Source organism: Lepidothrix coronata, unplaced genomic scaffold, assembly GCF_001604755.1.
Source record: "Lepidothrix coronata isolate B3197 unplaced genomic scaffold, Lepidothrix_coronata-1.0 Scaffold27, whole genome shotgun sequence".
NCBI classification, from domain to species: Eukaryota; Metazoa; Chordata; class Aves; order Passeriformes; family Pipridae; genus Lepidothrix; species Lepidothrix coronata.
Window position 1 is genome coordinate 3,758,296 of NW_016690207.1, and position 27,033 is coordinate 3,785,328.

Genomic DNA, 27,033 nt, shown 5'->3' on the forward strand with positions numbered 1-27,033 from the left:
GCTCCCAGCTCTGGGGCTGGATCACCTGGAGCTCCATCCCTGCATCCAGCTGCCTCCTGCCTCCTCCCGGGGGGGGGGGGTGCAGTTGTGCTGTGACACCCCCAGCTCCCTCACACCGGCCTGGGAAGTGCCTGCAGTAAGTCTCACACAACATTTCACAAAAACTGACTTCCAGAGCAAGAAGTTCTGGTTCAAACACTTTGCACGACCCCAGTGCCGGTGCTGCACAAGGGACAGGCTGCCCAGCAGCAAGGAGAAGGGAATAAAGCTCATTAGATAGGACATGCCAGTTATCCCTTGCTTTTTCCATCTTTCTCCAGGGTTACCAAGTGCAGGAGCGTGTGTTGCACCCCACAGTCCTTCACCTTATTGAGCTCAGAGCATCTCATGCGACTTCGCTCTCTTTAAATTCCTCTCTTCCACTTCCAAGGGCATGGAGCACATCCCTGGAAGTGCTCAAGGCCGGGTTGGATAAGGCTTGGAGCAACCTGGTGTAGTGGGAGGTGTCCCTGCCCAGGGGAGGAGGTGAAATGAGGTGATTTTTAAGGTCCCTTCCAACCCAAACCGTTCTGGGTTTTATTTTGGCTGATCTGCTGCTCACACTGACACTGTGCTGACCTGCAGGTACCTCCCAGCAGCCCTGAGCCACCACACACTTACTCATCACAAAACTTTGCATACTGAGCACGGATTTGGTGACGCTGGAAGCTTTTCATTCATCCTTAGCTTTGCCACAAGTCACCTCAGCCCAGACCCATTCAAAATACTTGACTCGTGAAGCAAAGCTTGATGGGATTTGTGAGATCCTCTTTTAGGAAAAAAAATCAGCATTAACAGCAAATATTTCTGCAGCAAATCAGGGTGACCCTCTGAAGCTCAGTTCCTAGGAAAGTCTGTTACAAAAGCCCAAGGACTGTGCTCACATCTGGCTCAGATCATCTGGACACAGAAGCCAAATCGAAGCTTGGGAAATGCTTCCTTTAATTTAATGTTTAAACCATGTCATCTGGACACATCTATACATGCATTTGTTCCCAAGGACAGGAGTCACCTGCCCTAAAAGCATGTATTTCATCTGAACTGCTTTATCCAGGCAGAGAACAGGGTAATTATCATCTCATGTGTGTCTAACACGGATGAGGAACTGCTGTCTGGAGGTGCTGCTTTCTCCCTCTTGGCTGTAAAGACAATTTGAGTGACTGGTGCAGCCCCAGAGCTAAATTAGATGAGCTGCATCCCCTCCCAGGCAATTCTGTGCTGGGGGATCTGATGTTCTGCAGCCCTCAAGCAGATTAGACAGGCAAGGGACACACAGAAATCAAGGAAGTGGAAAACTCAGTCCTCATCCTTTCCCTGGGACCCTCCTGCTGTGGGTTTTACACTCTCTGTGACTCAGTTTCTCCATCTGTGAAGTGCAAATGAGGCTCCTGACCTCCTTTGCTGATCACTGCCAGAGGTACTGATGGAAAGAACCCCAACCCTAACACACAGGTGTCACTGCTCACTAAATGAAGGCGCTTTACAACCAAGATAATAAAAAGGCCCAGCCCTGCCACCTTCCCCAAGCTGAGCACAGTAAGAAGAGGTACCTCAGACATCACTCATAAAAAAAAAAATAAAAGAGCTGAAGGAAAAAATCTAAACTCAGCCAACATTTTCTGCTTAAAATAACGTTTCAGAGCTGTTCAGTACAATAATGCTCCACCAACACAGAGCTACAAAACACTTAAGTGCATCTTGCAGTTGAGTGCACTTAAGTCTAACAAAACTTTGCATTCTTTGTGGATAGAAAGAGCTTTACAAGACGTTATCCACACTATCCTGAGCCATTTCCCAAGTGAGACAGACTGAAAACCAGTGGATTCCCTGCCAGCCAAGCCCCAAGCCTGTAACTTTCTACATCTCTTACTTAACTGACTTTATTCCCATAAATTAAGCGGGTGGTTGGACTGGTTCTCAGCAGCACTTGAACAATACCCACCGTAAATCAAAGTCAGGGGCATTTTCCCAAGGGGAAAGTGGGTGAAAGGTGAGGTTGGGTTTTCCTGCAGCATGAACTGCCCCAGGACTGGAGGTGGGAGGTGACACTGCCCACGGCTGGGGACACGTTTGGTGTTGGCACAGGGAGGGGATGGCAGAGGTGGGAGGCTCTGATGAGGGAGCAGAGGCTCCTTCCTCTCTTTAAAAAGCCAGGGAACATCTGGCTGTGGTGCCTCTGCCATCTTCCAAGGCACTGGAGGGGAAGTGGCATGCAAAGGGAATGTCATTCCAAGGGAATGCCAACGTGAGTCCCTTCGAGTCCGTGTGTGCAGACCTGCAGCACGTACAACCTCCTCTTCCTCCGAGTGCCAGGGGAGTTGTTTCACCCTGATTTCTGTGCCATGGCAGAAGCAGAAGCAGCTCCCACTGCAGTGCACAACCAGAATGCCTGGTCTGTCAGACACAGGAGGGAACTGGCACCATGAATTCCCCGTGCTCCTCGTGCCAAGGCCCAGCATCAGCACTGGGATTTCCCTCTCAAACTGGTCCTGCCCCACCCCAGACTGGGGGTTCTGAGTGAGGCACTGGGATACACCTCCAAAGGATGCTCTGGGACCGAGGCAGAGGCACTGGTGGTGGGAATGGAGACACTGCCAAGCCCCTTCGCCTGGCTTTGACAAATATGAAACAAGTTTTTCTTGACCCCAAGTATTTTCTGTGCAAGGCCAAGTGCAGGGAAGATCTCACACAGCTCCAAGCTGTGCAGCCAAACCCACGTGACCTTCAAATTCCACAGGTAAAAAGCTGTTTGCAACTTCACATCATGGCTCAAACATCCCAGTTGTGTAACACCTTCAACTATTTCAAGGTGTTTTCTCTGACCCCAGAAGCCCTTCTCTGAATTTTACTCAAGGGCAAAAATGTGACCATCACACCGGTGATGGCAGAGGACAGGATTTCTAAAGGATAGAATTTCAGAAGGAAATACAAATGGAAAAATAAAATAAGAGATTGCCTGAAATATCTCAGTGGGTGTGAGGAGTTGAGTAGAGAATTCTCTTCCTCCCTCCTCATCTTTTAAATAAGCCAACAGAATTCCATTGATATGGATATGTGTTGATATTGAATGGAAATGAAAGAAAAAATAAAGTAAGAAGAGGGGGACAGAGCCTTCTTCTTAAATGCTTCACTAGATTCCTTCCCCTGTGGCTGCTCTGGGAGCAGCTCTTCAGAACCCACCTACTTTTTTGGGAATGCAAAAGCAGTGATTTTTAAATATGTCTTAATCACCTTCCAGTGGAGGTCACCACATCTGGCTGTGGCACCTCAGCCACCTTCCAAGGAGAGTTGTCCTGCCAGTCAACACCAGTCCTGCTCTGTCACTTGGCCATCACTTGTGCAGCCACATCAGTGCAGTGACCCGCTTTTCATCCTGAAAGAAAAAAATAAAAAAACTAACAAAAAGCCACAGAACCCAAGTTTGCTAAGCAAAACCCTGCCAAATCATGCCTGCTTTGGTTCCACGTGAATTTAGGAAGCAATTGTTGCCCACTCCAAGTGACTTTTGACAAATAATGGACGCACACCTGGGCGTGGAAACCACAGGATGCTGTTTCTGGAGAGGTGCAGGGGCTTGGAGCAGCCTGTGGAAGGTGTCCCTGCCCACTGCAGGGGGTGGAACTGGATGAGTTTCAAGGTCCCTTCCAACCCAAACCGTCCTGGGATTCTGTGATGCTGGGATTGCTCCAAGCATAACACACATGGCAGGTGTTTTACAGCCTGGCTGCTTCCTCCCCTGTGTCTGCAGAGGTGCTCTGGGGTGAACACACCTCTCATCACTGTCCATTTTCTCTTCCCACCCGTCCAGCTCCAGCCCAGGCTCACATCCCTCTTTGAACCATCCCATTTCCTCCTGTCTCCACCCCAAAGAGTTCTCCTGCCTCTCTCCAGGCTGGGATGTCAGGAAGGAGCTTGGGTGTGTTCCAGAGGAGCAGATCCTGACTGCAAACCACAGGTTGGCTCTGCAAGTTCCTGCTGCACCAAACCAGCACATCACATAATATTTTAAAAGGAAAAACATCTTTTTTTTTTCCTCAGAATGATCAAGGCATCAAGACAGCAGCTGTTTGAAGGGAAGACTAGAATTTACAACCCCCCATAAATCATTTATGGTTGCAAATGAAATGTTGGCAATATAACCATGTTTAAAGAAGAAAGTTACTCTGTGTTTCTGCACCAACTTCCAGTCCATGACTGGTACCTTTGCAAAGCCCCAGGAAGTTGCTGAGAGGAAGATTAATTTTCCTTACTGTTTTTACACCACTATAGACTCAGGAATGGTTCATATTAGCAGCACTAGGAAGCAGTAAAATAAAATATTCAGAAGAGTGAGATAGTTCTGGAAGCTGTGACTTGCTTGTGGCTTGTTTTCCTCCTCAGAGACAGCTGTTCTTCAAATGATGTGAAGAAATAAAGGATATATTGAAATACATATATGAAATTATATGTTTTAGTCCATGTTATCTCTTTGTGGCTACACAAAACTCACCTCAGCAGTGTATCAGCTTCAAAAGGCCAAGGGAAGCCCAAATCCTTTTGTAAAATCAGAAACTTGCCCTGAAACAACCCACAGCTGTGGTGGCTGTGCCAGGTCTGCAGGGACATCGGGTCAGCATGGCATTTATAATGCTGTTCATCACTCAGAATGCCATCCTAAAACCTGGGAGTGAAGCCCATTGCTCCTCAGCATTCCCTGCTCATCTTTGGTTAACAAGAAAGGAAAACTGGAAGGAAAAAAAAAAGCACAGAAATTCAGTTTTCCATGGACTCTGCCCAGCCCCACATAGAACAGAACGTGCCATTCCCTGATCCCAGGAGGTGAATGCTCAGACAAGGAGTGGTTTACAACCAATACCTAAATTACCAGTGTCCAAATACCACTTAAGCTGTTTTAATTTGGCCCCTGAGAGCTTTATAGAGGTGCTTGGTTCATCACTTGTGGCCTGTGAATCACAGTTTAAACTAAGGAGGGGGAAAAGATAAGATGTAGCACCATCTTTTCCTTCTGCTGAAAGGGGATTTCCTCCTCTTGCTGAGTAAGAAAACAAGAAATCCTCCAGAATTCTCAATGGATGGACCCAGAACACATTCCCAGAATACAAACTTCTCAATGGATGAACCCAGAACACATTCCCAGAATACAAACTTCTCAATGGATGAACCCAGAACACATTCCCAGCCCCTCTGACTTGCCTGATCCTGGAGACAGGAGCAAAGCCTGCCTTTAAAGGGTGTATAAAGGACTAGGAAATCACACAGATCCCATGTGCCAGTGTGTGCCCAGCTCACCTGCAGCCCCATCCCACCTTTCAAAGGTGATTTCAGCACTGCAAAACCCTCACCTGAAGTTCAGGTTCTGTTTTACCCTTGGCCTTGAAGAAGGAAAAAACCCAAACCCCAAACAAAACCCCCCCATTTTTCTACAGAGTCTCAGAATCCCAGAACGGTTTGGGTTGGGAGGGACCTTAAAGCTCATCCACCCCCTGCCGTGGGCAGGGACACCTCCCACTAGCCCAGGTTGCTCCAAGCCCCATCCAACCTGGCCTTGGACACTTCCAGGGATGGGGCAGCGAAGAATTCCTTCCCAATATCCCATCTAACCCTGCCCTCTGGCAGTCTGAACCCATTCCCTGTGTCCTGTCACTCCAGGCCCTTGTAAATAGTCTCTCCCCCTCTTTCTTGCAGGCTCCCTGCAGGCACTGGAAGGGCACAATTAGGCCACCCCAAAGCTTCTCTTCTCCAGGCTGAACAATCCCAGTTCTCCCAGACTTTCCCCATGTGACAGAGGTTCCATCCCTCTGATCAACTTGGTGCCCAGGCCCATGTCCTCCTTGTGGACCAGGGGAGGTGACAGGCTTGTGCAGGGACACCAAGGCAGACACACACTCAATTCTCGCAGAATTTAAGGAATTTTTCAGGTTTAAAAGCCGGGAATTGGGGAGGGAATGGCTGAGCACAGGGCCCCGTGCGCCCTCTGCCGGCACCGCCCGCAACTGCAGCCCACGCGCACAGCGCCGGGAAAGGCAAATTTAAGCAATTTTAAGCAAATTTAAGCAATTTTAAGTGTCCATTTACCACCCCCTCTGCGGCTTTAGGGCTTCCCAAGCTCCCTTCTGCCACGGCTGAGCTCGTTCTGCTCCATACAGGACAGGAGGCACATAAATAGCAAAGCAAATTCATCAGGCAACAGCATCTCCTTCTCGCTCCAAAACCCTTTACAAAGATTTACACTTTTACTTCAAAGCCTGAGGGTATCTGACAATCTGAGCGCTGGGATCAGCAACCTGCAGCCTTCACACACAAGAAACGTGGTGTCCCTGTGTTAAATAACAGCAAAGCATTCTCCTGGCTGCCTTTTTTCCTGAGCTTGCACGTAGACAGAAGAACTTAGAATATGACCAAAGCACATTGAGATTCTGGGGAAGAAACATGAGACACAATAATTGAGAAGGGACACATCCTTTTTCTGGACTGATGTTTAGAAATATTTAGCTACTTCAAGACTGATATTTAGAAATCCTAATTCATTTTACCTCCTAAGCAGGGCCCAGCTGGGGCTGTTGTGACACACCAGAGACACACGTGATGGTTGCAGCCCTCTGGCACAGGCCCAGGGATATTCCTCTCCACACAAGCCATGTCTTGCCAAAGCAAGGCACAAGCACTTCCCTGGCAGGATTTGGTGGTGCACAAACCCTTGTCCAGAACTGCAGCCTGAATTCACACCTGGGTTCTGTTTCTGAGACTTTCCATCAGGGCCAAGTGACAAAACACAAGGTGATCAGTGGCAAGTGACTCCTGGTAACAAGGATGATCCAACCCTGGTTTGTTTGTTCACAGAGAACAGGAGATTGGTCTTTTTACAGTGCTTCTCATCCTTCTCATCTCACAGAAAAACAAGCCCTTCAGTGGACAAAATTAATGACATTTTGGGCACAGAGCTTTTTAACCACCAAATCTGCCCTTTGAACTTGGCAGCTCAACACACATCATTTGTCAGCAGCAAACCCAGCTGAATACTCTGTAAATTCTAAGCTGAAGTACCATCTATAGTGATTTCCCAGTCCAATTCCTCTGCTATAAAACACATCCTTCAGCAGACAGATGTGGCAGTGCAAATATTCCACGCAGAGCAGGGTTATGAGGCATTTTGTTGCCAAAAATCTTCCAATTTGCATTTCTAACATCCGTCCCCGGGCAAAAGTCAGCAGGATTTATAGAAGATGAACACAAAAGCTGCCCAAATGACCCAGATAACTTCCTGAATCACAAACCATTACTAAAAAGTGCAGGGGCAGTAGGAATCCCCCTACTATTTATAGATTCCATGAATAGTAGGATACACATTCTTGTTTTCCACCCACCACTGGACTAGAAATCTCAGTTCCCAGTTAAAACCTGTGTATGGACAGAGTGAAGTTTGCCCTGTATTTTGCAGCCCACTGGTTTTACCCATAGATCTGATGTCGTGCAACCCCATTCCTGGAAGGCATTTCCCTACTTCCAAGTCCATTTCCTTTCTCATGTCCCCCCTGTTTCCAGCCTCAGCAAAGCCAAATATCCTCACTGTACCTCTCCATCATCCTGCTCCGGTGTGTTTTCCAGAACAAACGGGAGGATCTCAGTGCTGGGAACACAGATTCACTGGAGGCAGTCATTCTACCCCTGCTCCTGCACACATTGTGAAACCTGCAGCACTTACACACCTGTGAAAAGGTTTATATTCCAGCCCCAGGACACAACCCAGTTCTCAACACACCGAGAGGCAGAAACTGAACACGAAACCTTTCCAGCGGCGCTTCCGCGCCTTGCGAAACGTCCCAGGATTCAAGAGTGCCATGGAAAAGGACCAACACACATAAACTGAGAGGTGGAAACGGCTCAGGGAGGTAGGAAACTCCAGTTTCCTGGAAGCCTGTCCGTGATTTGAACATAAATTATTCATGCTACTGTCGAAGCAGCTTTTATCTGCGGCTTGATAAATTCAACCCGACTTATCTCCGCTAACACGTCACGTCTCTCACCACAGTTTGAGTCATTTGCTGGTGGCACCTCAAATGATCCAATTTGGAGTTTACGGATCCTATAACGTCAGAGACCAGCTGCTGAGATGCTGTGCTGGTCAGCAGGACTGGTTCTGTCAGACAGACAGTTCCCCCCCAATGACGCTGAACTGTGGAAAACCTTTCGCCACATCTCGCTTAGTTTTTCATCAGTTAAATTTCAGAGGCGAAGAAGTTGTTTTAACTTTACTTCGAAGTGATGAGCCAAGCCAGGAATCCAAAGTGTCATAAATCTCATTCTCACTCCTGTCGGGAAGCTGGTAATTGGTGCAAGATAAACAAAGTAAACAAGCTGTTCAGGTGAGTGCTCCTGCTGAAAATGCACCAGGAAGCGCTTTTTCCAGCTGAGCATGAAGGTTAAAAACACAACAAATGCAGGGCAAGAATTAAGAGTGAAGTCCAAGCCAAGAAGCTTGAGAGAGCACCACTCCATAAATCCCTGTTAGTACCTAAATGGGGCAGGGATTTGACTCGGAGGGACCTTAGGGGTCACCTGAACAGGCAAGACAAAATGTGCAGAGCCTTCCTTTGCCCCTCCACCGGGACAGGTGGAATCCTGAGGGCAGCCTGGAGCTGGAAAGTCTCGGAAGGAAACTCTTTGCTTCCAGCAAGATGAATAATACACCTGTTCCCTACTTGTGAGCAAACACTACGAGGGAATAATTAGAACCTATCTGACCTGAAACCCACATGCCCATTACTGTGGTATTTTTCCACCTACTCCAGGTGAAACAGAAGATGGGCTGGACCTGGAAGGGGAGGGGTGGAGTGGCAGCACAAGATGCTGATTTATAAAGCACTGGCAAACAGTGCTCTTTCTCCACAGGCTTTGGACAAGGAGCTCGTCCTGCCTGGAGGATGCCAAGGTGGGAGCAGGATTCCAGCTAACACCTGCTGGCCGTCTGAGAGGGACCTACCACCTCCTGCACTCCAGCTGCTCCGAGCCACTTCACCTCCAGCTGGGCTTTGGCTTTTCATCCAGAGACTTTTTCACTCCATCAGGAAAGGAATAAACTCACCAAGATGGTAAAGGTGAGTACAGTTGCAAGGGATTGCCCCTCCTGCATTCGTGTTTCTTCTTAAGAAAAGGCATGAATTTAAGATTTAATATGCCAATGTATGCTATAAATACAAGCTAGGTGAAAAATTGAATTAATACCAGACACTGTTGGGAGTGATCAGTTTGGAGAGGGGAGAATTCCAGGACTGGCTGGTTTGATAATCCACAGGTTCATGAGCACCTGCAAGTGCCAAAATCTGAGATTTTATGAAAATGTGCAGGTTAAGGGTTAAACATAGATCATGCATAGAAGTGACCAATAGATTCTACTAACTTCATTAATTTTCTTTATTATGCTCTTCCAACTGCTAAGTTCTCACAGTAGAGAGCTGTTTTCATTCTCTCCTGGTCTCTCTCCTTTATAGGAATTTGAAAAGCTGAACAGATTTTTGGGTGGGATAGTTAAAGAGAGGAGGAGGAGGAGGAGAAGGAGGAAGGTGAAGAAAAAAAACCCCAATAGATAAAGCAGACTGTGAATCTTCAGCATGCTAGAAAGAAATAGAACCTCTTGTAACAGACATGTCCCTTCTCTGGGATATTCATCACCAAACTCAAGTGCTCTAAGAAAGGGATTTCAGCCTTTTAAATCCCCAAACTACTCCCCAGCTCTTTGCTTTTCCCTTCCTCGGGATACAATGCCAAGACTTGAATATTCCAACAGTTAAAGGGCAGCTGAGGGTAAGATGCCAATTTTGAGTTCAGAACAGTATTAAGTAACATTAAGATGCCCCAATTATTATTTTTTTTTCCTTGCTATTTCCATTACTTGAGCTCTCTGCTTTGATTCTCCTGACCCTCTGGTGCTTAATCCATAAGGAAGCCTCCGGAATGGGGTCACCCAATAGTCCTTCCAAGGCCTGGCACGTAGTTTACAAGATAATTAGGAACTGGAACGTTATGATTACAGGAGCTGGTAAATCAGTGGCACAGGAAGTTTGCCCTTCAGACCACACTGTTAACTTAAATTATTAATGAAATTAGGAAACAGCACAACCCCCAAGTTATCCCTGAGAGCAAAACATTATCTGAGGTTCAGCAGCATCCCCAGGTCAGCAGCTTCCTGGCAAAAATAGGGGAATATTCTGCTAACTCCCCGTTAGTTCTGAGCTCTGTGTGAGAAGAAGCAGACTGGCTTCTCCCTGGCTCTCAGGTGGTGTTTGCCTCATCTCTCACTTGTGATTGAGTGTAAATATAAATATGTAAATGTTAACTTTAATTAAAAAATTAACTCTCCAAGTTATGTGTCTAAAAAGCCCCGGGAACAAGCAAGTTCTCAATGAATAAATTTTCCCTCCACTTTCCTGTTGCAAATCTTTTGCTTTTCCACTGATCTCTTCTTGGAGCTGATAAAGGACTGGATGGTTTTCACTGGCAGTGGTGGGAGCCTGGGTAGTGTTTCCACACTTGGTGTTGGACCATAAACTGCTAAAAGTGTTGCACATCCCTAAAGGAATCTCTGTAATTCACATTTGGTGAAGTCCTGCCCATGATCACTGTAACACACACTGGGTGGATCCCAGGATAGGACAGGAATTAACACTTTAAGCTTCCAGGAGAGAGGGACAGCAGTAACTTGTAGGTTTTCTACAAAAAGCAGATTTGTCAGAGTTTGACTTGGTTTTTGTGGCCTTCCACAGAAAAGGTCTGATGTTTACTCAGTTGAGATCTACGGGACAAAAGATCTACAGAAAACAGAGATTGAAGATGAAGATGAGAAGCACAAAGACTTAAAAGGCAACAAGAAAAACAAGAAGACAGAGGAACTTAAGAAAGAGCTGGACCTGGTGAGTGTTGCTGAGCTCCCATTACACCTGCCAATGAAATCCAGGGAATGAAAATCCTGACACAGGGAAGGATTTGCTTCCTCACACCCCTGGAGTGTGCCAGGAAAGTGTTGGGCGAGATTAATACCTAAAATGAAAGATTGATTCTGGTTTAATTAAGCCACCGATGGTACAGAACATTATCTCCCCAAAAAAGGAGTTATTCCCCAGATGGAATAACTGTCACCAGTATTTCCTGACAACTGCCTCTTGCACAGGCAGCCAGGAGACACAGGGAAAGGCACAGAGATTTCCAGCACATCCAAAAGCATGTCTCAGCTTTAAGCCCGGGTTTTTTCCCCCAAACTAACTGCACTGTGCTCCAAGGACAGTGCACTAAGCCCAAGAAACCTGTGTTTTCCTTCTGGCTCGCTCCAGAGCTGCTGGCTGCTCTTGGAAATGTTGCTTCCTCTCCACACATTCCAGTTTCCCAATCTGAAAGATGAGGGTAATTATACTGACCTCTTTTTGGAGCTGCTTTGAGAGCGGCTCGGAGGAGAGGCTTTTTACAGCCTGGATGGTATTTCAGAGGGAAAGGACCCCAAAATGGGCCACTGGTTCTGTGATTCTGTGATAAATTTACCCATCATGTGCCCGTGATGTGCCCAGTTCCAGCTAAACAGTTCCCAGGCCGTTTTATCTTTGCCACCAGGGGATGTAACATCACCCTCCTGTTTCTAAAGAGAAACCAAAGCACAGACAAGTGAATTGACTCATCCAAATGCCCATGAATCACCCCGTGAAAACAACTGTGAGATCTCTCAAATTCTTGGCTTCTAAATCTCAGCTCAGCACAGGATATAATTAGGCCAACGATACCACAGAGGTGTCACTGCAGGCAAAGGAGAAGAGCTTTGAGATTTCCCTCTCCCACACCCTTTTTAACTGTGGTTAAAACCTGTTGCCTCTCTCTGTGACACTTGCTGGTGGATAATTTCACATCCCCTGCCTTGGCAATCCAGGGCAGAGATTGTTGTCACACGTTTTCTGCCACTGCCTGTGGTGCTGAGCCTTGTAGCACACACAAAGAGGAGTTATTTATCTAAAAGAAGCACAGACACTTGTGGCAGGCAGGATTACCACGAACACACCATCCTGTTCTTGTGACAGATTTGCTGGAGGAGGGAGCTATTTACAAAAGCACTCTGCAAATCAAAAGAAAACATCATCTTCCAGTGGAAGATGCTTTGCTTACCAATGTGCAGGTTGTCTATTAACGAAAGTGGGGTGTTATACAAGCAACTGGGTCCGTGGTCCCAGATCCCTGAGCGTTCTCCAGATGTCAAAATTCAAATTTCAGCGGGCTGACATTCTGCTCACTCCCATTTTCTCTCCCTTTTGGAATTCAGGATGACCACAAACTCAGCGTCTCGGACCTGGAGAAGAAGTATGGCACAAGCATCGACAAAGTAAGTCCACGGGGCATCATTAAGGAACTGCCTGAATCAGCTGCCTCTGGGCTCCCCAAAGCCTCTGGGCTCCCCAAAGCTTCCAGAAGCAGTAGGAAAGCATTAAAAGATGTGTGTGGGTGCCTACATCCATGCTCCCAGTAAAGCCTAAACCAGCAAGTCCATGTGCAGCTCTGACCTGGATTTGAAGTGGAGCTTCCCTCAAGTCTGAAAAAGGCTGTTTTGGAACCAAAATCCCTGCACAAAACGGGGCCTCGGGGTTTGCACCAACATCTCAGCTTTTCTAAAGCTTTTATCTGATATTTTGATTTCACTGCAATTCATTTCTCACTGGCAGTGCCTGTAACAACTTATAGCAAAAGTCTGCATGGGATGACTTGGTTTTGGAGGAAATATTACGTTTGAGAAATTGTGCACCTGAGTCCCTTTGACACCTGACATTTGAGTATGAAAGCACTGCAATGTGGGCAAAGCACAGACAAGAATTTCAAGAAAGCCCTGAGCTACAAACACCTTGTGGAAATACAAAAACAGCAGCAAAATAAGTGATGTGCCTTTTTCCCTGGCTTTCCAAACACTTAGCCCAGGTGTACTTGATTTATAACCACCAGATTTAAAACTCCCATCGGACATGGCCCCAGTGCTCCAGTAAAGAAATATCTGGGGTTTTTTGTAGCAGATAACTAATAGCAGCCACTCTGAAATCAGAAAGTTTGGGAATCAAGGTTGCGGGTCACGGCGGCTGATTTGTGACGCAAATAACACAGAAACAACAGCCTGTGCATTTTGTTCTGAGACAAAATAAGTTGTGTTTTTCTCTGTGGCTTCATGTTAAACATGCCATTTCCTTCTGCAGGGTCTCTCTAGTGCCAGAGCAGCAGAGGTTCTGGCTCGGGATGGTCCCAATGCCCTCACTCCTCCCAAAGCCACTCCCGAAATCGTGAAGTTCCTCAAGCAGATGGTGGGAGGGTTTTCCATCCTCCTGTGGATAGGAGCTGTCTTCTCCTGGATTTCTTTTGCCATCCAGCTTGTCCAGAAAGCTGAATCACCCTTTGACAATGTAAGTAGATGAATAACCACAAAGTGAGTATTTGACCCTGTGACAATCTAAGTAATTTAAATACTACACAGTTACTCAGTAACTACAAGGAGGCCTCTTACTCTTGAAGACTCTCCCTCTACGACTGAACACTTCTGATAAAACCTCAAATACCTGTCATACCACTTCTGTCTAGAGAGTAACTATGCAAAGGTTTTATAACCACTGGGCATAATTGCAATACTTGAGTACTCACAAGAGCAATAATGAAGTCCACAAAGAACTCCAAAGTCTTTGATTAATTCCCTTATGAGTTACACTCTGCTAGAAGTATAATTTGTTTGGGCTTGTGTCAGGTACAGTTCAGAGAACGCTTTTAGAGACATGGGAACCTTGCTATTAAAAGCCCTTTTTATAATCAAAAAGCTTTACTAGATCACTTGAAAACTCTTTTCTTCAACTATCTTTTAAACTGACCAATACCTCATTTTTGAAGTAAATCGCAGAGAACTGTGGTTTATTCCAGCAGAGGAATAGCTGAACACTTGTCTCGAATTAACTGGATTATGCCTTTTATTCATTAGCTCTACCTTGGAGTGGTCCTGGCCCTGGTTGTCATCCTCACTGGAATCTTTGCTTACTATCAAGAAGCCAAAAGCACGAACATCATGGCCAGCTTCAGCAAGATGATCCCCCAGGTGAGAACCCCTGAGATGAGAGTTCACCCCAACAATGCTCCTCGGAGCGGCAGGAGCACAACGAGCCCGACCTGCCTGCACCCCTTGGCAGGAGGTGCAGAGGGTGATTTTTTTTTTGTCACACTTATGTCTTTCAGCAAGCTCTTGTCATCAGAGATGCAGAGAAGAAGGAGCTGCCAGCGGACCAGCTGGTGGTTGGAGACATTGTGGAGATCAAGGGCGGGGACAGGATCCCAGCGGACATTCGCCTCATCTCCGCTCAGGGCTGCAAGGTGAGCTGGGCTGGGAAGGGCACAGGGAAAGGGGGAAAACAGGGTTTAGAGGCTTGGATTACACAGAAAGAATTTCTGCACGACCGAACAGGACTTGGAAGGGCACAGAGAAAGAGGGGAAACAGAGTTTAGAGGCTTGGATTACATAAAAAGAATTTCTGCACACCCAATAGGACTTGTTAGAGCTCTAATAGATATAATCTGGTTAAATCAGAGAGCAAAGCTATGCTGTGATGCTCATCTAGGACTAACATCTCCACTCCCTGAACATCAAAAGAAGCCATTAGGTCCGTACCACATTCTAGCAATGCTCTTTGCCAGGACAGAGGCAGATACACCAATACATCATTAAGAGCCTCCACAGACGTGGAAAGAAGGTTTTCAAACCACATTTTCTTTCAGGCTTCTACTGAAAATCCCTCTGACAGACACACGGCATTGACTAAACTGAATTCCCACAGAAACAGTCTCTGTCAGTGACAACAGAACTCAGAGAAAAGGCACTGAGAGGTTTTTGTGGTCCTGTCACTGATTATTAAATATGTTGCCACCTTGTCTTCTGGGCCAAACATCACTGTGTGTTACTAACCTTAACATGGGCATGTCTCCATTTCATTAAAGGTGGACAATTCTTCACTCACAGGGGAATCAGAGCCACAGCCCCGCTCCTGTGACTTCACCCACGAGAACCCCTTGGAGACCAGGAACATCGCCTTCTACTCCACCACCTGTGTGGAAGGTGGGTACAGAGACAAGGGCCTCCAGAAAGGGTCCTGCTAAATCATTGAAGCAATTCTGCTGCAAGGAACTCCAGGGGGGTTTAATTGCTCACAAGAAACTACTGTCCCAAGAAGAACAAAATAAAACCTAAAGCACTAGGATGGTCACAGTATCATCCAGCAGGGCTTTGTCTGAACAGTACCCTGGTCGTGCGTGCAACAATCAATTAATTGTGGCTTCCCTGTGGGTTTTCCATCAATAATCCTTTGGAATGTCAAGCTGCAGGTGCCTCTAAGAACCTGTCTGTCCTGGAGCTGACAGTTCTCCCTGTCTCTGCAGGCACTGCCACTGGCATTGTCATCAACACCGGGGACCGGACCATCATCGGCCGCATCGCCTCGCTCGCCTCGGGGGTGGGCAACGAGAAAACCCCCATCGCCATCGAGATCGAGCACTTCGTCTTCCTGGTGGCAGGAGTGGCCGTCTCCGTCGGGGTGCTCTTCTTCATCATATCTGTCTCCATGAGGTACCCGATTCTGGACTCCATCATCTTCCTCATCGGCATCATCGTGGCCAACGTGCCCGAGGGACTGCTGGCCACGGTGACGGTGAGTGCGGGCTCGGGTGCCACTCCAGTTCTTGTCTGAGTTGTCTTTGAAAGAGGGTGTTTTGGTTTTTTCCCCCCCATGAAACTGAAAGGATAAACACTTCATTTGGGAATTCCGGCATAACTGAGTCATTAATCCTAAAACCAACAAACCAGTCTGAAATGAGGTTCTTCAAGGACCGTTCTGCCTCAATCACTGACCAGCAGAATGACACGACTCATTTCCCCATAGCCTGTTCCCGTTTGGAAAGGAGGACATTGTACCCTAAAAGATGCATGAAAACTCCACTTACTAACACATCTGTGGCATCACTGAAATCCCTGGCTGAGGAGCAGCACTGCTGAGCACTGGTAGCTCTAAAGCACCAGCAGCAGTGCAACAATGAAGAGAATCATTTCAGGGTTCGTTAAGTTGGTGACCAGGAGCTCCCCCCATTGCAGGTTCTTCCAGTTAAAACAGCCTCTTAACTGCTAAGATATTCTTATTTCTATCAGCAGGCAAGCAGGTTCCTCTCAGCATGGAATGCACTTGTGCTGATTACAGCCAAACCTTAGGGTTTTAAAAAAGAGAGAAAAAAACCTGCACTGTAGTCAATCAAAAGCAAAAAAATTCAAATGTTCTCTTCCAAAACCAAAACCCACAACAAATCCCAGGAGTATGTAACCTCACTACACCCCTCTAATCATCCCTCACTAACAGCTGGACTTCTTTGCTCCTGCCAGGTGAGTCTGTCCCTGACAGCCAAGCGCATGGCCAAGAAGAACTGTTTGGTGAAGAACTTGGAAGCTGTGGAAACTCTGGGTTCTACCTCCGTCATCTGCTCTGACAAGACAGGGACCCTCACCCAGAACAGGATGACTGTGGCTCACCTCTGGTTTGACAATCAGATCTACTCAGCAGACACCAGTGAAGACCAAACAAGTAAATGTGGCAATGGGGGATGTGGGAAGGGGCAACTCCTTGGAAAAGTTTGGGCCAAAATGTTTTTCTCTAAAAGAACCTGTCGAAAGAGCAACTTTTTTTTCTGCAAATACACCGATTCTGCTGTTTCACACTTAAGCTTCTACCTCTATCCCATAGTGTGCTGTAGGATGCAATGATCCCACAGTGGGCTAAAGGATGCCATGTGTGTTTTGCTTCTCCCAGCCCAGCCCTTTGATCAAACCTCTCCGTCGTGGACAGCGTTATCCAAAATCGTGACCCTCTGCAACCGGGCGGAATTCCGGCCAGGCCAGGAGAACCTCCCCATAATGAAGGTATTGCCCACTTCACACCAGCTTATTTCCCTTCCTCTGAGGGGACAATTTGTTCTGCTCGGCTTTAGGAATCTCTGAGTTCCCATTGACAGTGGTATCACTGCTGTACACTCACAAAACACTTAACACAGGGGAAAAACCCCACATAGCCAAGAGCAGGGAATCATAGAATCACAGAGGATCCTGAACTGGAAGGGATTCACAATTCCAGCTCCTGGCCCTTCACAGGATATCCCCAAGAATCCATGCCTGGGAGTACTGTCCAAACACAGCTGTGCCTGTGAGGGAAAAGGCAACACAAGCAGCAAGAATCTCTACACTAATAATTACTACACTATTAATTTAATATAGCAAAGGTAAACATGCCTTAATGAGTGTCTTTACACTTGACTGCTTGAAGGCAGTAAATTCCAGTGACCACACGACCAGAACATATCCCTGATTTCTGCTGTTTACTCACCAATGCCTTCCTCAAGGTAATTTGGATTCGTGCCTCAGTTAGGTCACCTAGAACTGTGTCACAAAGCCACCACATGAACCTGAGGGTGCTCACAAATCTGCCTTCCAGAATCAAACATTGATTTTCTCTTGGCTGTAGCTCAGCTCTAACTGCAAGACCAGATATTCCAAATTTTTACTGTCATAATTTTCCAGGACAGCTTGAAGATTCATTGTAGATTCGTTGCTGTTAAAGCAGAAAACATGTTATTGAATCACAGAAGTGCAAAAGTACTACAAAAGCTATAAACTGTTCCTTCTTTTGTGCATGCAGAGAGTCGTGGTGGGAGATGCCTCTGAAACAGCTCTGCTTAAGTTTTCTGAAGTAATTTTGGGTGATGTCATGGATATCAGAGCACGGAACAAGAAAGTGGCTGAAATTCCTTTCAACTCTACCAACAAATTCCAGGTGTGTTTCATTTTTGGAATTCATTTTATGCCGGATTTATCCCAGCTTAAACCATTTCTATCACTGGGTCTAATGCAACTATTTGTGACCTGGAAGTCTTAATGCAGTAAATAGCAAGTTATAATAGCAAGCATAATACATTTGATGGAATGTATGATATTCTTGTGGAAGAGAATATTACTTCCATGGAAAACTAGGAGCAAAAAAGGACCATTTCTGCTCTTCCAACCCGTTTCCCATTTCTGGCACACAGCTCTCCATCCACGAGACCGACGACCCCAGTGACAAACGCTTCCTGCTGGTGATGAAAGGGGCCCCAGAGAGGATTTTGGAGAGGTGCAGCACCATCATGATCAACGGCAAGGAGGAACCACTGGACAGCGAGAAGGCAGAAGCTTTCCAGACAGCCTACATGGAGCTGGGGGGCATGGGAGAGAGAGTGCTGGGTGAGTCCAGCTGGAGGGGCTGCCTGAGAACTGCAGGAAAATGGGATTTAAAGTCTTGGCACATCCAGCATGTCTGGAAAAGTGGTTGAGTGCACTGGAGTTCTGCGGGCAAGAGCAAACCCCGGTGTCACACAGCAAAACTCTCCTCTTTCTCCCGCTGTGCATCGCACCAACCCGAGTTTCTTTTCAGGTTTCTGCCACTTGTACCTGCCTGAAAAGGAGTTTCCAGACACCTACCAGTTCGACACCGATTCCATGAACTTCCCAACCTCCAACCTGTGCTTTGTTGGGCTCTTATCCATGATTGACCCACCCCGTTCCACGGTGCCAGACGCCGTCTCCAAATGCCGCAGTGCCGGGATCAAGGTAGGGGTTTTACAGGGAAAACCACGGTGATCCTACAGAAATACTCAGGATAATAGAGCTTTTAAGAACTTCCACCACGTTGTCATGAAGTATCTTTCAAGTAGCAGCCCCCAAAAATCTAAACTTTCATTAATAACACCCTAGAACTGTAACTTAAAGAAACCACCAGAGGCAAAACAGTTTAATTTAAGTGGGAATTTGGCTGCAGGAACTGCACAGAACCCCAGAACTGGGAATCCAAACTTGCCAAAAGCTCAGATAGGGCCTCATCAGACCTATTGCTAGAATACAGAAGCCATGCCAGCTACAATTACTTGTAAACAGAGTAAAGTGACAGAAGCAACTCTTGAGAAGGCATCAGGACACCAGGGCTACACTTGCCCAGAACTTTTATCCACAGGAATCACAAATCTTAAAACTGTTCGGGTTGAATGTGAAACAATAATTCCCCTCATTTCACTCCTAGGGGATCCACAGGTAAACTTTCAGCTCCAAGCAGAGGTGAGATCTGTCTAAGTAAAGGAAAACCATCTTTGGAATTGCAGATCTCAGATGAGATGAATCCCAAGCCTGATGAAATTTTCTATAGTCTGAAGACAGATCTGGCAGCTTTTCTTCGAGGAAAGAAAAAGAAAAGGCTGTGTCTTATCTGTCAGGACACCTCAGTCACAAGGATCCATTTTAAGATGCAATATTCCAAGGAGCTCTCACCATTGAACATACCCAATATAGATCCTTATATAAAGGCTTCTTAATTCTGCATTATTCTCACCTTGCTGCCTGTGACAAGTTCTTCCTTTACAGCCCTGATAAAACAGCCTCAATAAGGAGAGTCAGAGTCCTGGTGTCGACGTGGAGCTCAGTAATTACTGCTCATAGTCTCCCTTTGTTATTCACATAGCACAGCTTTCCCACCCTAAACTGCTTCCCGGGCTTGCAACAATAGATATTCCACCTTATCTCGCCCCAGCCAGGGCATACCCGTTTGTCACTCACCCCAGTGCCTGTCCCTTGCCCAGGTTATCATGGTCACTGGCGACCACCCCATCACGGCCAAGGCCATTGCCAAGAGCGTGGGCATCATTTCAGCAACCAGTGAGACCGTGGAGGACATTGCCAAGCGCCTCAACATTCCCGTGGAGCAAGTCAACAGGAGGTAAGAGCAAACAGAGCGCAGGGAATACCTGTGGGCTCGTTTTCCTGCTCCCTCCACGGAGCTTTTACAGCCCAGTTCCATCCCATGTACCATCCCTACCTAAACAGCTCGCTGGCTCTCATCTTTTTTCTCAAAGAAAACCCAGCAAATTATCCTTTACAGATCACTGTTTGATTCACTGTCACAGCCCTTTTGACAAAACACACATAAACACATAAAGCAAAATTCAGAATCACAGCTACCCAAGGACCATCAGTCCAAATTCCTCTTTCACCCAGCAAATGTGGAAAAAAAAATAGCATCACAAGGGAAGGATAAAAGCTCTTTATAGAAGGGATGTCTTCTCCTTCTGCTGTCCCTCCCTCCCACTGAGAGGCCTCTTTAAAATGCATTTTCTGCTGCTCGGGAGGAAGCTTCAATGACTCCCCTCCGTATCCAGGTAACTGTAATTCACTCCGCATTTCTGCGGCGCCTTTCATTCAACACCTGCTGATTAACAACAAACTGCTTCCGAAATTACCTCAATTTGCCGCTTCCCCACTATCCGGCTGCATTTACGTGCTTTCCACGAGCGCACTATTTTTATCTGAGCCTTTTAATTCGAAAATTCACCCAGCTCTCCCCCGGCTCTTGCAGGGAAGCTACAGCAGCCGTGGTTAATGGGATGGAGCTGAAGGACATGAACTCGGAGCAGCTGGATGAGGTCCTGTGCAACCACTCCGAGATAGTCTTTGCTCGGACATCGCCCCAGCAGAAGCTGATTATAGTCGAGGGCTGCCAGAGGCAGGTGAGTAAGAGGTGGGGAAGGTTCCATGCCCTTCAGGAGCTTTCCCCGGGTATCAGCCGCGTGGTGAGAGGGTGGAAGGCAATTCCCAGCGCTCCCTGAGCTCTGTTTATACTCTTTGCACTGAGCAGGAACATTATCGAACAGATTGCCACCAACACTGCCTGGACAGAATCCAAGCCACTCAGATCCCTGCTACACACTCTGAACTCCTGCCGACAAAATGAGCTTTCCCTGGGCTTCGCTGGCTTGGAGCTGTAGCCAGGGTCTGGATTTTGGATTCTAACTCTGAGAAGCAGCTGTGCTGCACATAAAGCCTCCTGGGCAGAGACTGCACTGCTTGGGAAGCTGCCTTCCCTCGGGAATCCTTTCAGCCCAGATAAAAGCAGCACCCTGCCACATCCTCTCGTCTTATCTCTTGTGCTGCTGCCCACAGGAATGTTCAGGAGTGAGGTGGGTTAGGGGTGGGCTTGGCAGTGCTGGGTTAACAGGTTGGACTCGTGGAACTTAAAGCTCTAAAGGATTTATGATTCTAAAGGTATGAACCCCACAAATTGTCACAGAGTGATTTATTCACGACCAAGCCTTATGTCTGGTGCTTTCAAAGGCTGTAAATCAACCCACAGAAAGCAGGATTTAAAGACAGTTTGTCCCATCCACAATATTATGCAAAGGAGTGTGGAGTGCAGCCAGCACAGGAGGCAGAGAAATGACACCTACAGAGCTCTGTACAAGATGCAAATTGCCACCAAAAGATCCTCCCTTCAGAAATGACATCTTCCAGGTAGATGCTGTGAATCAAAGCTGATTCACAGTGCTGTGCCTGGGCTTTGTAGAGAAGACATGGCACAAGACACTATTTTAGTTCTGTAGTTATGCCAGCACTAAGCTTTCCAATCAGCATTATCAGCTCGTTGGGTTTAAGCCTGGGCTGCTTTCAGGAGAGTGGGGGGAAAAAAAAGATAAAAAAGAGATGAAATGGAAAGATCTTATTTTTTGAATGGTCTCTGTTTGGCACGTGGTGGGTAAATGTGCTCTGCACTGCTCAGACACCCACACTCCTGGGAGATTTGGCTCTTTAAAGGATGGAAAGGAACACCCTCCCCCCTCAAAACTCAGTCTCCACTCTATGTTTAGTGCTTAGAGCTTATAAGCCCTTCTGTACATGGCATTATTTATAGGTAGTGACACTGAGCTAAATCCCCCCAGGGACAGGACACTCAGCATTTCTATTAATCACTTTGTCAGGCTTCTTCTCACTTGGAACACCCTGTATTGCATCAAACCACAAACTCCTGCATCAGCTAGAGCAGGACCTTTAGCTGCAGGATAGTTCCATGGGAAGATAACAAAGAAGCTGAGCTGGATAAGCAGAGTTTTCCATCTTTTGGATTACTGGAGCAATTCCAGCCCAGGCTGGTGATGGCCAGAAGGTGTTGGGATAGGATGGGAATGGGCTCTCACTCAGCAGTTACATAATTTACAATTAGGATGAAACCTGTCTGATTCTGTTGGCACCTCACAAAATAACCCCAAAAAACAGGACAGAGCATGTTGTGTCAACCACATCTCCCACAGATGACAGAGGTGAACCTGGGTCTGCTCAGACAGGGATAGACCATATATATATACGTATAGGTGGATATCTAAATCTTTCAGCTTATACTCCACAGAAAGAAGCTATCAGATTAATTGCATTTGAAGTGGATCTAACTGAGGTGTCTACTCTGTAGGATGTAGGAAATCACATCCCTGAATTTTCCATATTTCTACTAGAGTAGGAACCGAAATGACCAACTCAGAGACAGACATTATCACACCAAAGTCTGAGGTTGCTGTCCAAACCCTTCCTACCATCCCCTCTGATCCCTGGCTGTTTTCTGGGGGTACAAAGAGGATTCAGAGCTTCCCATCAGCATCTTTTTTCTAGAGATGTAAAGAGTGTTTTTTTCTAGAGATGTAATGAGAGCAGCCTGTCCTTAGGGGCAAACAACCCCCCTCTCCTCCCCAACCCACATCTGGATCCTTTTGTGTGTTCCAGGGAGCAGTTGTTGCCGTGACTGGAGATGGAGTCAACGACTCCCCCGCTCTTAAAAAAGCAGATATTGGAATTGCCATGGGCATTGCTGGCTCTGATGCAGCTAAAAATGCAGCTGATATGGTTCTGCTGGATGATAACTTTGCTTCTATCGTCACAGGAGTGGAGGAAGGTAAAAATAATGCTGCTGCCCACTTTCTGAGCTGAGAGCTGCTGTCACACAGCACTGGCCAGCCCTCCTGATCCTTCCCCCCTGCACTCACCTCCTCTTTTTTTTCTTTCTGGATTTGGAGGTGTGATTTTGATATTTGGGGAAATTGGGAATTAATTCCACTCATACACATGAAAGTCATCCCCTCTCTCACACAGCATTGATTTGCTACTGCTGTTTGATCAAGCTCCCGACAAAGGCACTTCCCAGCTTGTTCCCATTAGAATACAAATTGTTTCCTCTACATTTTCAGTCTGTTATTTGCTCCACTCTCACCATCAAGATTCTGGGGTTTCCATTAAAACCACAGCATGGTGTGGAATGGGACTTTCCCCTCAAACTTTCTCACTGAAAGAGGGTTTTTATTACACTTGAATTTTCAGGAGGCTCTAAGGGAAGGTGGGTTAGCAGTTAAAAAAAAAAACACAACAAAAATAACCTGTAAAATGCATGAGGAATCATATGAGGAAAGTCGACATAAGCAGTAAATGTTTTCACTTCGTTTAGCTAAAAATGGAACTTTTTTCCTGGAAAACACTTAAGAATTCACTTTTACACAAGAGTTTCCTCCTCCCCCAGGCCGCCTGATCTTTGACAACCTGAAGAAAACCATTGCCTACACCCTGACCAAGAACATTGCTGAGCTCTGCCCCTTTCTCATCTACATCATTGCCAGCATTCCGATGCCCATTGGCACCATCACCATCCTGTTCATCGACCTGGGCACAGACATTGTAAGTCATGTTTGAAGTCATGTTTGAAGTCATTTTCTGCTGGGATATCAAGCTAGAGGGGCTGGGTGCAAAGGGAATGCAGAACAAAGGAAGGTTTCCCTGCCTTACCCTGCAGCCCAGTAACAAGGTAGTGAAAGAGGAAGTTCAAAGCAACCAGGGGTAGAGAAAGAAGAGTAGAAAACAACAACTACCTGCAGAGGGGGAGCAGGAAGCAAAACCTGTGCTGACAAGAACAATCAGAAATGAGCAAATACCGGTGTTTCAATCAAGAGATCCCAGAAATCACTGCAGTTACTGCAGGGGATGAACACCAGATATTTCACCAGAGCCAAGGCATCTGAAAGGCCCTTTAATGTTCTTTTTTCATATCCTCCAGCTCTTTCTGTTGTCATGGGATCACCAGACCTAGGAAACAGTCTCAGACTCCCCTCAAACCATTGAAACATGTCTAGGGAACACCCCAGGGATCCTTCTGTCCCCTTTGGATCCTGACAAGGCAGCACACGTGAACAGAACCACCTGAGAACTGAAACTTGGCTGACAAACACCCGAGAAACGGGCCAGTGCTGCCCCCAGGGCTCTGATGGGTTGTTTCTGCCGCAGATCCCCTCCGTGGCACTGGCCTACGAGAAAGCTGAGAGCGACATCATGAACAGGAGACCTCGGAACAAGAGGAAAGACCGGCTGGTGAACGAGCAGCTGGCTGTGTACTCCTACCTGCAGATCGGTAGGTTGGCCTCCCAAGCACTGCCTGGCATCAGCAAAGCAAGACAGAGTCAAGCTGATCCATTTTTTAAAAAAAACAGAGAGCTGAAACTCGACTCCCTCCTCTGCAAATTTACCAACTCCCTTCTATTATTCAACACCACAACAGGGTTTTTATCTACAGGGAGCAAGAAACTCGGAGCACCAAGAGCTCTAAAACTACCTGTAGGCTCATGGCATGTTCCCCAGTGCCCCTTAATCTGGTTCTTCCTCATTGCAACCCTTTGATTTTGCAGGTATCATGCAGTCAGTGGGAGCCTTTGTGACCTATTTCACCGTCTATGCTGAGCAAGGCTTCCTCCCTTCCACCTTGCTGGGCGTGAGGGTCAACTGGGAAAGCAATGTCATCAATGACTTTGAGGATTCCTATGGACAGCAGTGGGTAAGAAAGCACTGAAAATTCCTTGCACTGCCTCTCCTCAAAAATTCTATACTCTCCTCAAAAATTCTATACTCTTCTCAAAAATAAAGAAAGGAAAATGAGATTTAAATGCAATTATAATTAGTTGCCACGCAATGTTCCTTCAGGATACACTCTTCAGAGCTTCCTGGCACCCAGCTTTCATTCAGCCTCCATTCTTCCATTCATTCTTCTGCAGTTTGCCCACTTTCTCATTCAGAGCCTCTGGAGATGCACCTTCTTCTCTGGACTGTGTGTTTAAGCCCACCCAAATCAATCACAAGCATCATCTCTCAGCCCTGCTCCTGAACAGCACCCCTGCCAAGTACTTTGCAGTCTCTGCCTCCCCCTTTCCCTCCTCACTCCCCCTCACTCATCCTGCAGAAATCACAAGGCAGAAGGCACTAATAAATGAATAAAACACCTCCTCACCCCCAGCTCGTGCTGCAGCCTCATGACTCAGGCACAGCACCTGTTGGACTAAAACTGGCCCAAATCTGATCCCTGTGGATCTAAATCTGGAATAACTCTGCATTTCCACCTTGGGAGCCGAAATAAACCCTACTCTCGAGTTTTGCAGCCTCCTGCACGAGATGTGAGTGTCTGATAGAACACTCCCTGATTTTTCCTTCTCTTTGCAGACCAAATACCAGAGGACCTATCTGCAGTGGACGGGCTACACGGCCTTCTTTGTGAGCATCACCATTCAACAAGTCGCTGACCTGATCATCAGGAAAACACGGAGAAATTCCATTTTCCGGCAGGGCCTTTTTAGGTGGGTTTTGCAGATTTGACACGTGGGATCCCAGAATGGGTTGGGTTGGAAGGGACCTTAAAGATCATCCAGTTCCACCCCTTTGCCACCTTCCACCAGACCAGGCTGCTCCAACATCCAGCCTGGCCTTGGACACTTCCAGGGATGGGGCAGCCACAGCTTCTCTGGGCAACCTGTGCCAGGGCCTCCCCACCCTCACAGGAAGGAATTCTTTCCTAATATCTAATCTAAACCCATGCTTCAAGTTATCCTCCAGCTCATTTCAGAAGCAGGTCAGCTCAGTGATTTGACCCACTCACGTTCAGCCTTTGCACAAAGACCAAGTCTGGCCTCAAGCAACCACAAATCTCAGACAAACATTTTACTCCACCTCCCCTCCCGCCCCTTTCCTGCTTCAGGAGAGGGGTTTTCTTTTAAACCAAGGCATTGTACTCATTATCCTGAAAATGCATCAGCTTTTAACTAACTCTCCATTCATTAAAATGCTCACTATTAAAAAAAAAGGGGGGGAGTTTCCTTTCCAGATTATTTTCTCAACTTCTTTATGTAGTTATCAACAGATAGCACGTTTGGAGCTCTCTGAGATAACTCCAGAAGGGGAAATACCAGCTGGCCACCCTCTGCACCCTTCAATCCCACAGGAGCCAGGGAATTCAAAATATCTACTGGGACAGAGGCCACAGAGCACAGCAGGCATTCACCCCGGGCATTCCCGATAGGAGGGCGATTTGTTCTCCATCCTTTATCTGCAGGGCCAGAGCCCACACCTGTGTGCACTTCCTGCTCCCATTAACACCTGAGTCACGCTGGGCACACTCCCAGTGCACACTGTGTGTGCATCCCAAAGCTTGCTGCCAGCTGGGAATGCTGCCAGGGAGAGCAGAGCCCACCCTGTGTCCCCAGTGCCCACCTGGGGCAGCTCATTCCAGCTGTGCCCCCACGGATAAGGAGCTGTAACTCCTCTTTGCTCTTCCCTGCAGGAACAAAGTCATCTGGGTGGGCATATTTTCCCAGATAGGAATTGCTTTGATCCTCACCTACGGCCTTGGACACGTTACAGCCCTGAATTTCACACCTCTCAGGTGAGTTTTGGTGCTGCTGAACTTCCCTTGCCCTCCACAGACAAACACACCACGGGAGCAGGGTGCCCATGCAGGGGTAAATACTGAAGAATATTCATTATGAAGAGCAGAACGGGCTATTTCTTAACCAAAAAGGACATTATTATCATGATTTCCACACTATTCCACAGATTTACTACTGAGCATCCAGAAACTTGCCTGTGTAAAGCAAACATTTTAATGCTTATTTTTCCAACATCTCCAATATTTTGGTGACAATAGCCAGCATTTAACTTTTATTCTAAACTGATCCCTGTCAGAATAGCCAGCATTTAACTTTTATTCTCAATAGATCCCTGTCAGAATAGCCAGCATTTAACTTTTATTCTCAAGAGATCCCTGC

General features: G+C 46.9%; 1 protein-coding gene across 1 annotated transcript; it reads left to right on the forward strand.

Annotated features, from left to right (window-relative positions):
- The first annotated feature begins 8,928 nt into the window (after nt 1–8,928).
- ATP12A (ATPase H+/K+ transporting non-gastric alpha2 subunit) lies at nt 8,929–26,686 on the forward strand. The gene is made up of 21 exons (XM_017809860.1): nt 8,929–9,134; nt 10,800–10,946; nt 12,335–12,394; nt 13,251–13,454; nt 14,018–14,131; nt 14,269–14,403; nt 15,025–15,142; nt 15,463–15,731; nt 16,454–16,652; nt 16,878–16,987; nt 17,760–17,894; nt 18,148–18,340; nt 18,531–18,706; nt 19,726–19,862; nt 20,499–20,649; nt 22,688–22,856; nt 23,475–23,629; nt 24,233–24,356; nt 24,631–24,776; nt 25,436–25,569; nt 26,550–26,686. Exons 1-21 carry the CDS (start codon nt 9,126–9,128, stop codon nt 26,653–26,655), a joined length of 2,991 nt encoding a protein of 996 aa, XP_017665349.1. The 5' UTR covers nt 8,929–9,125; the 3' UTR covers nt 26,656–26,686.
- Nucleotides 26,687–27,033: the final 347 nt, after the last annotated feature.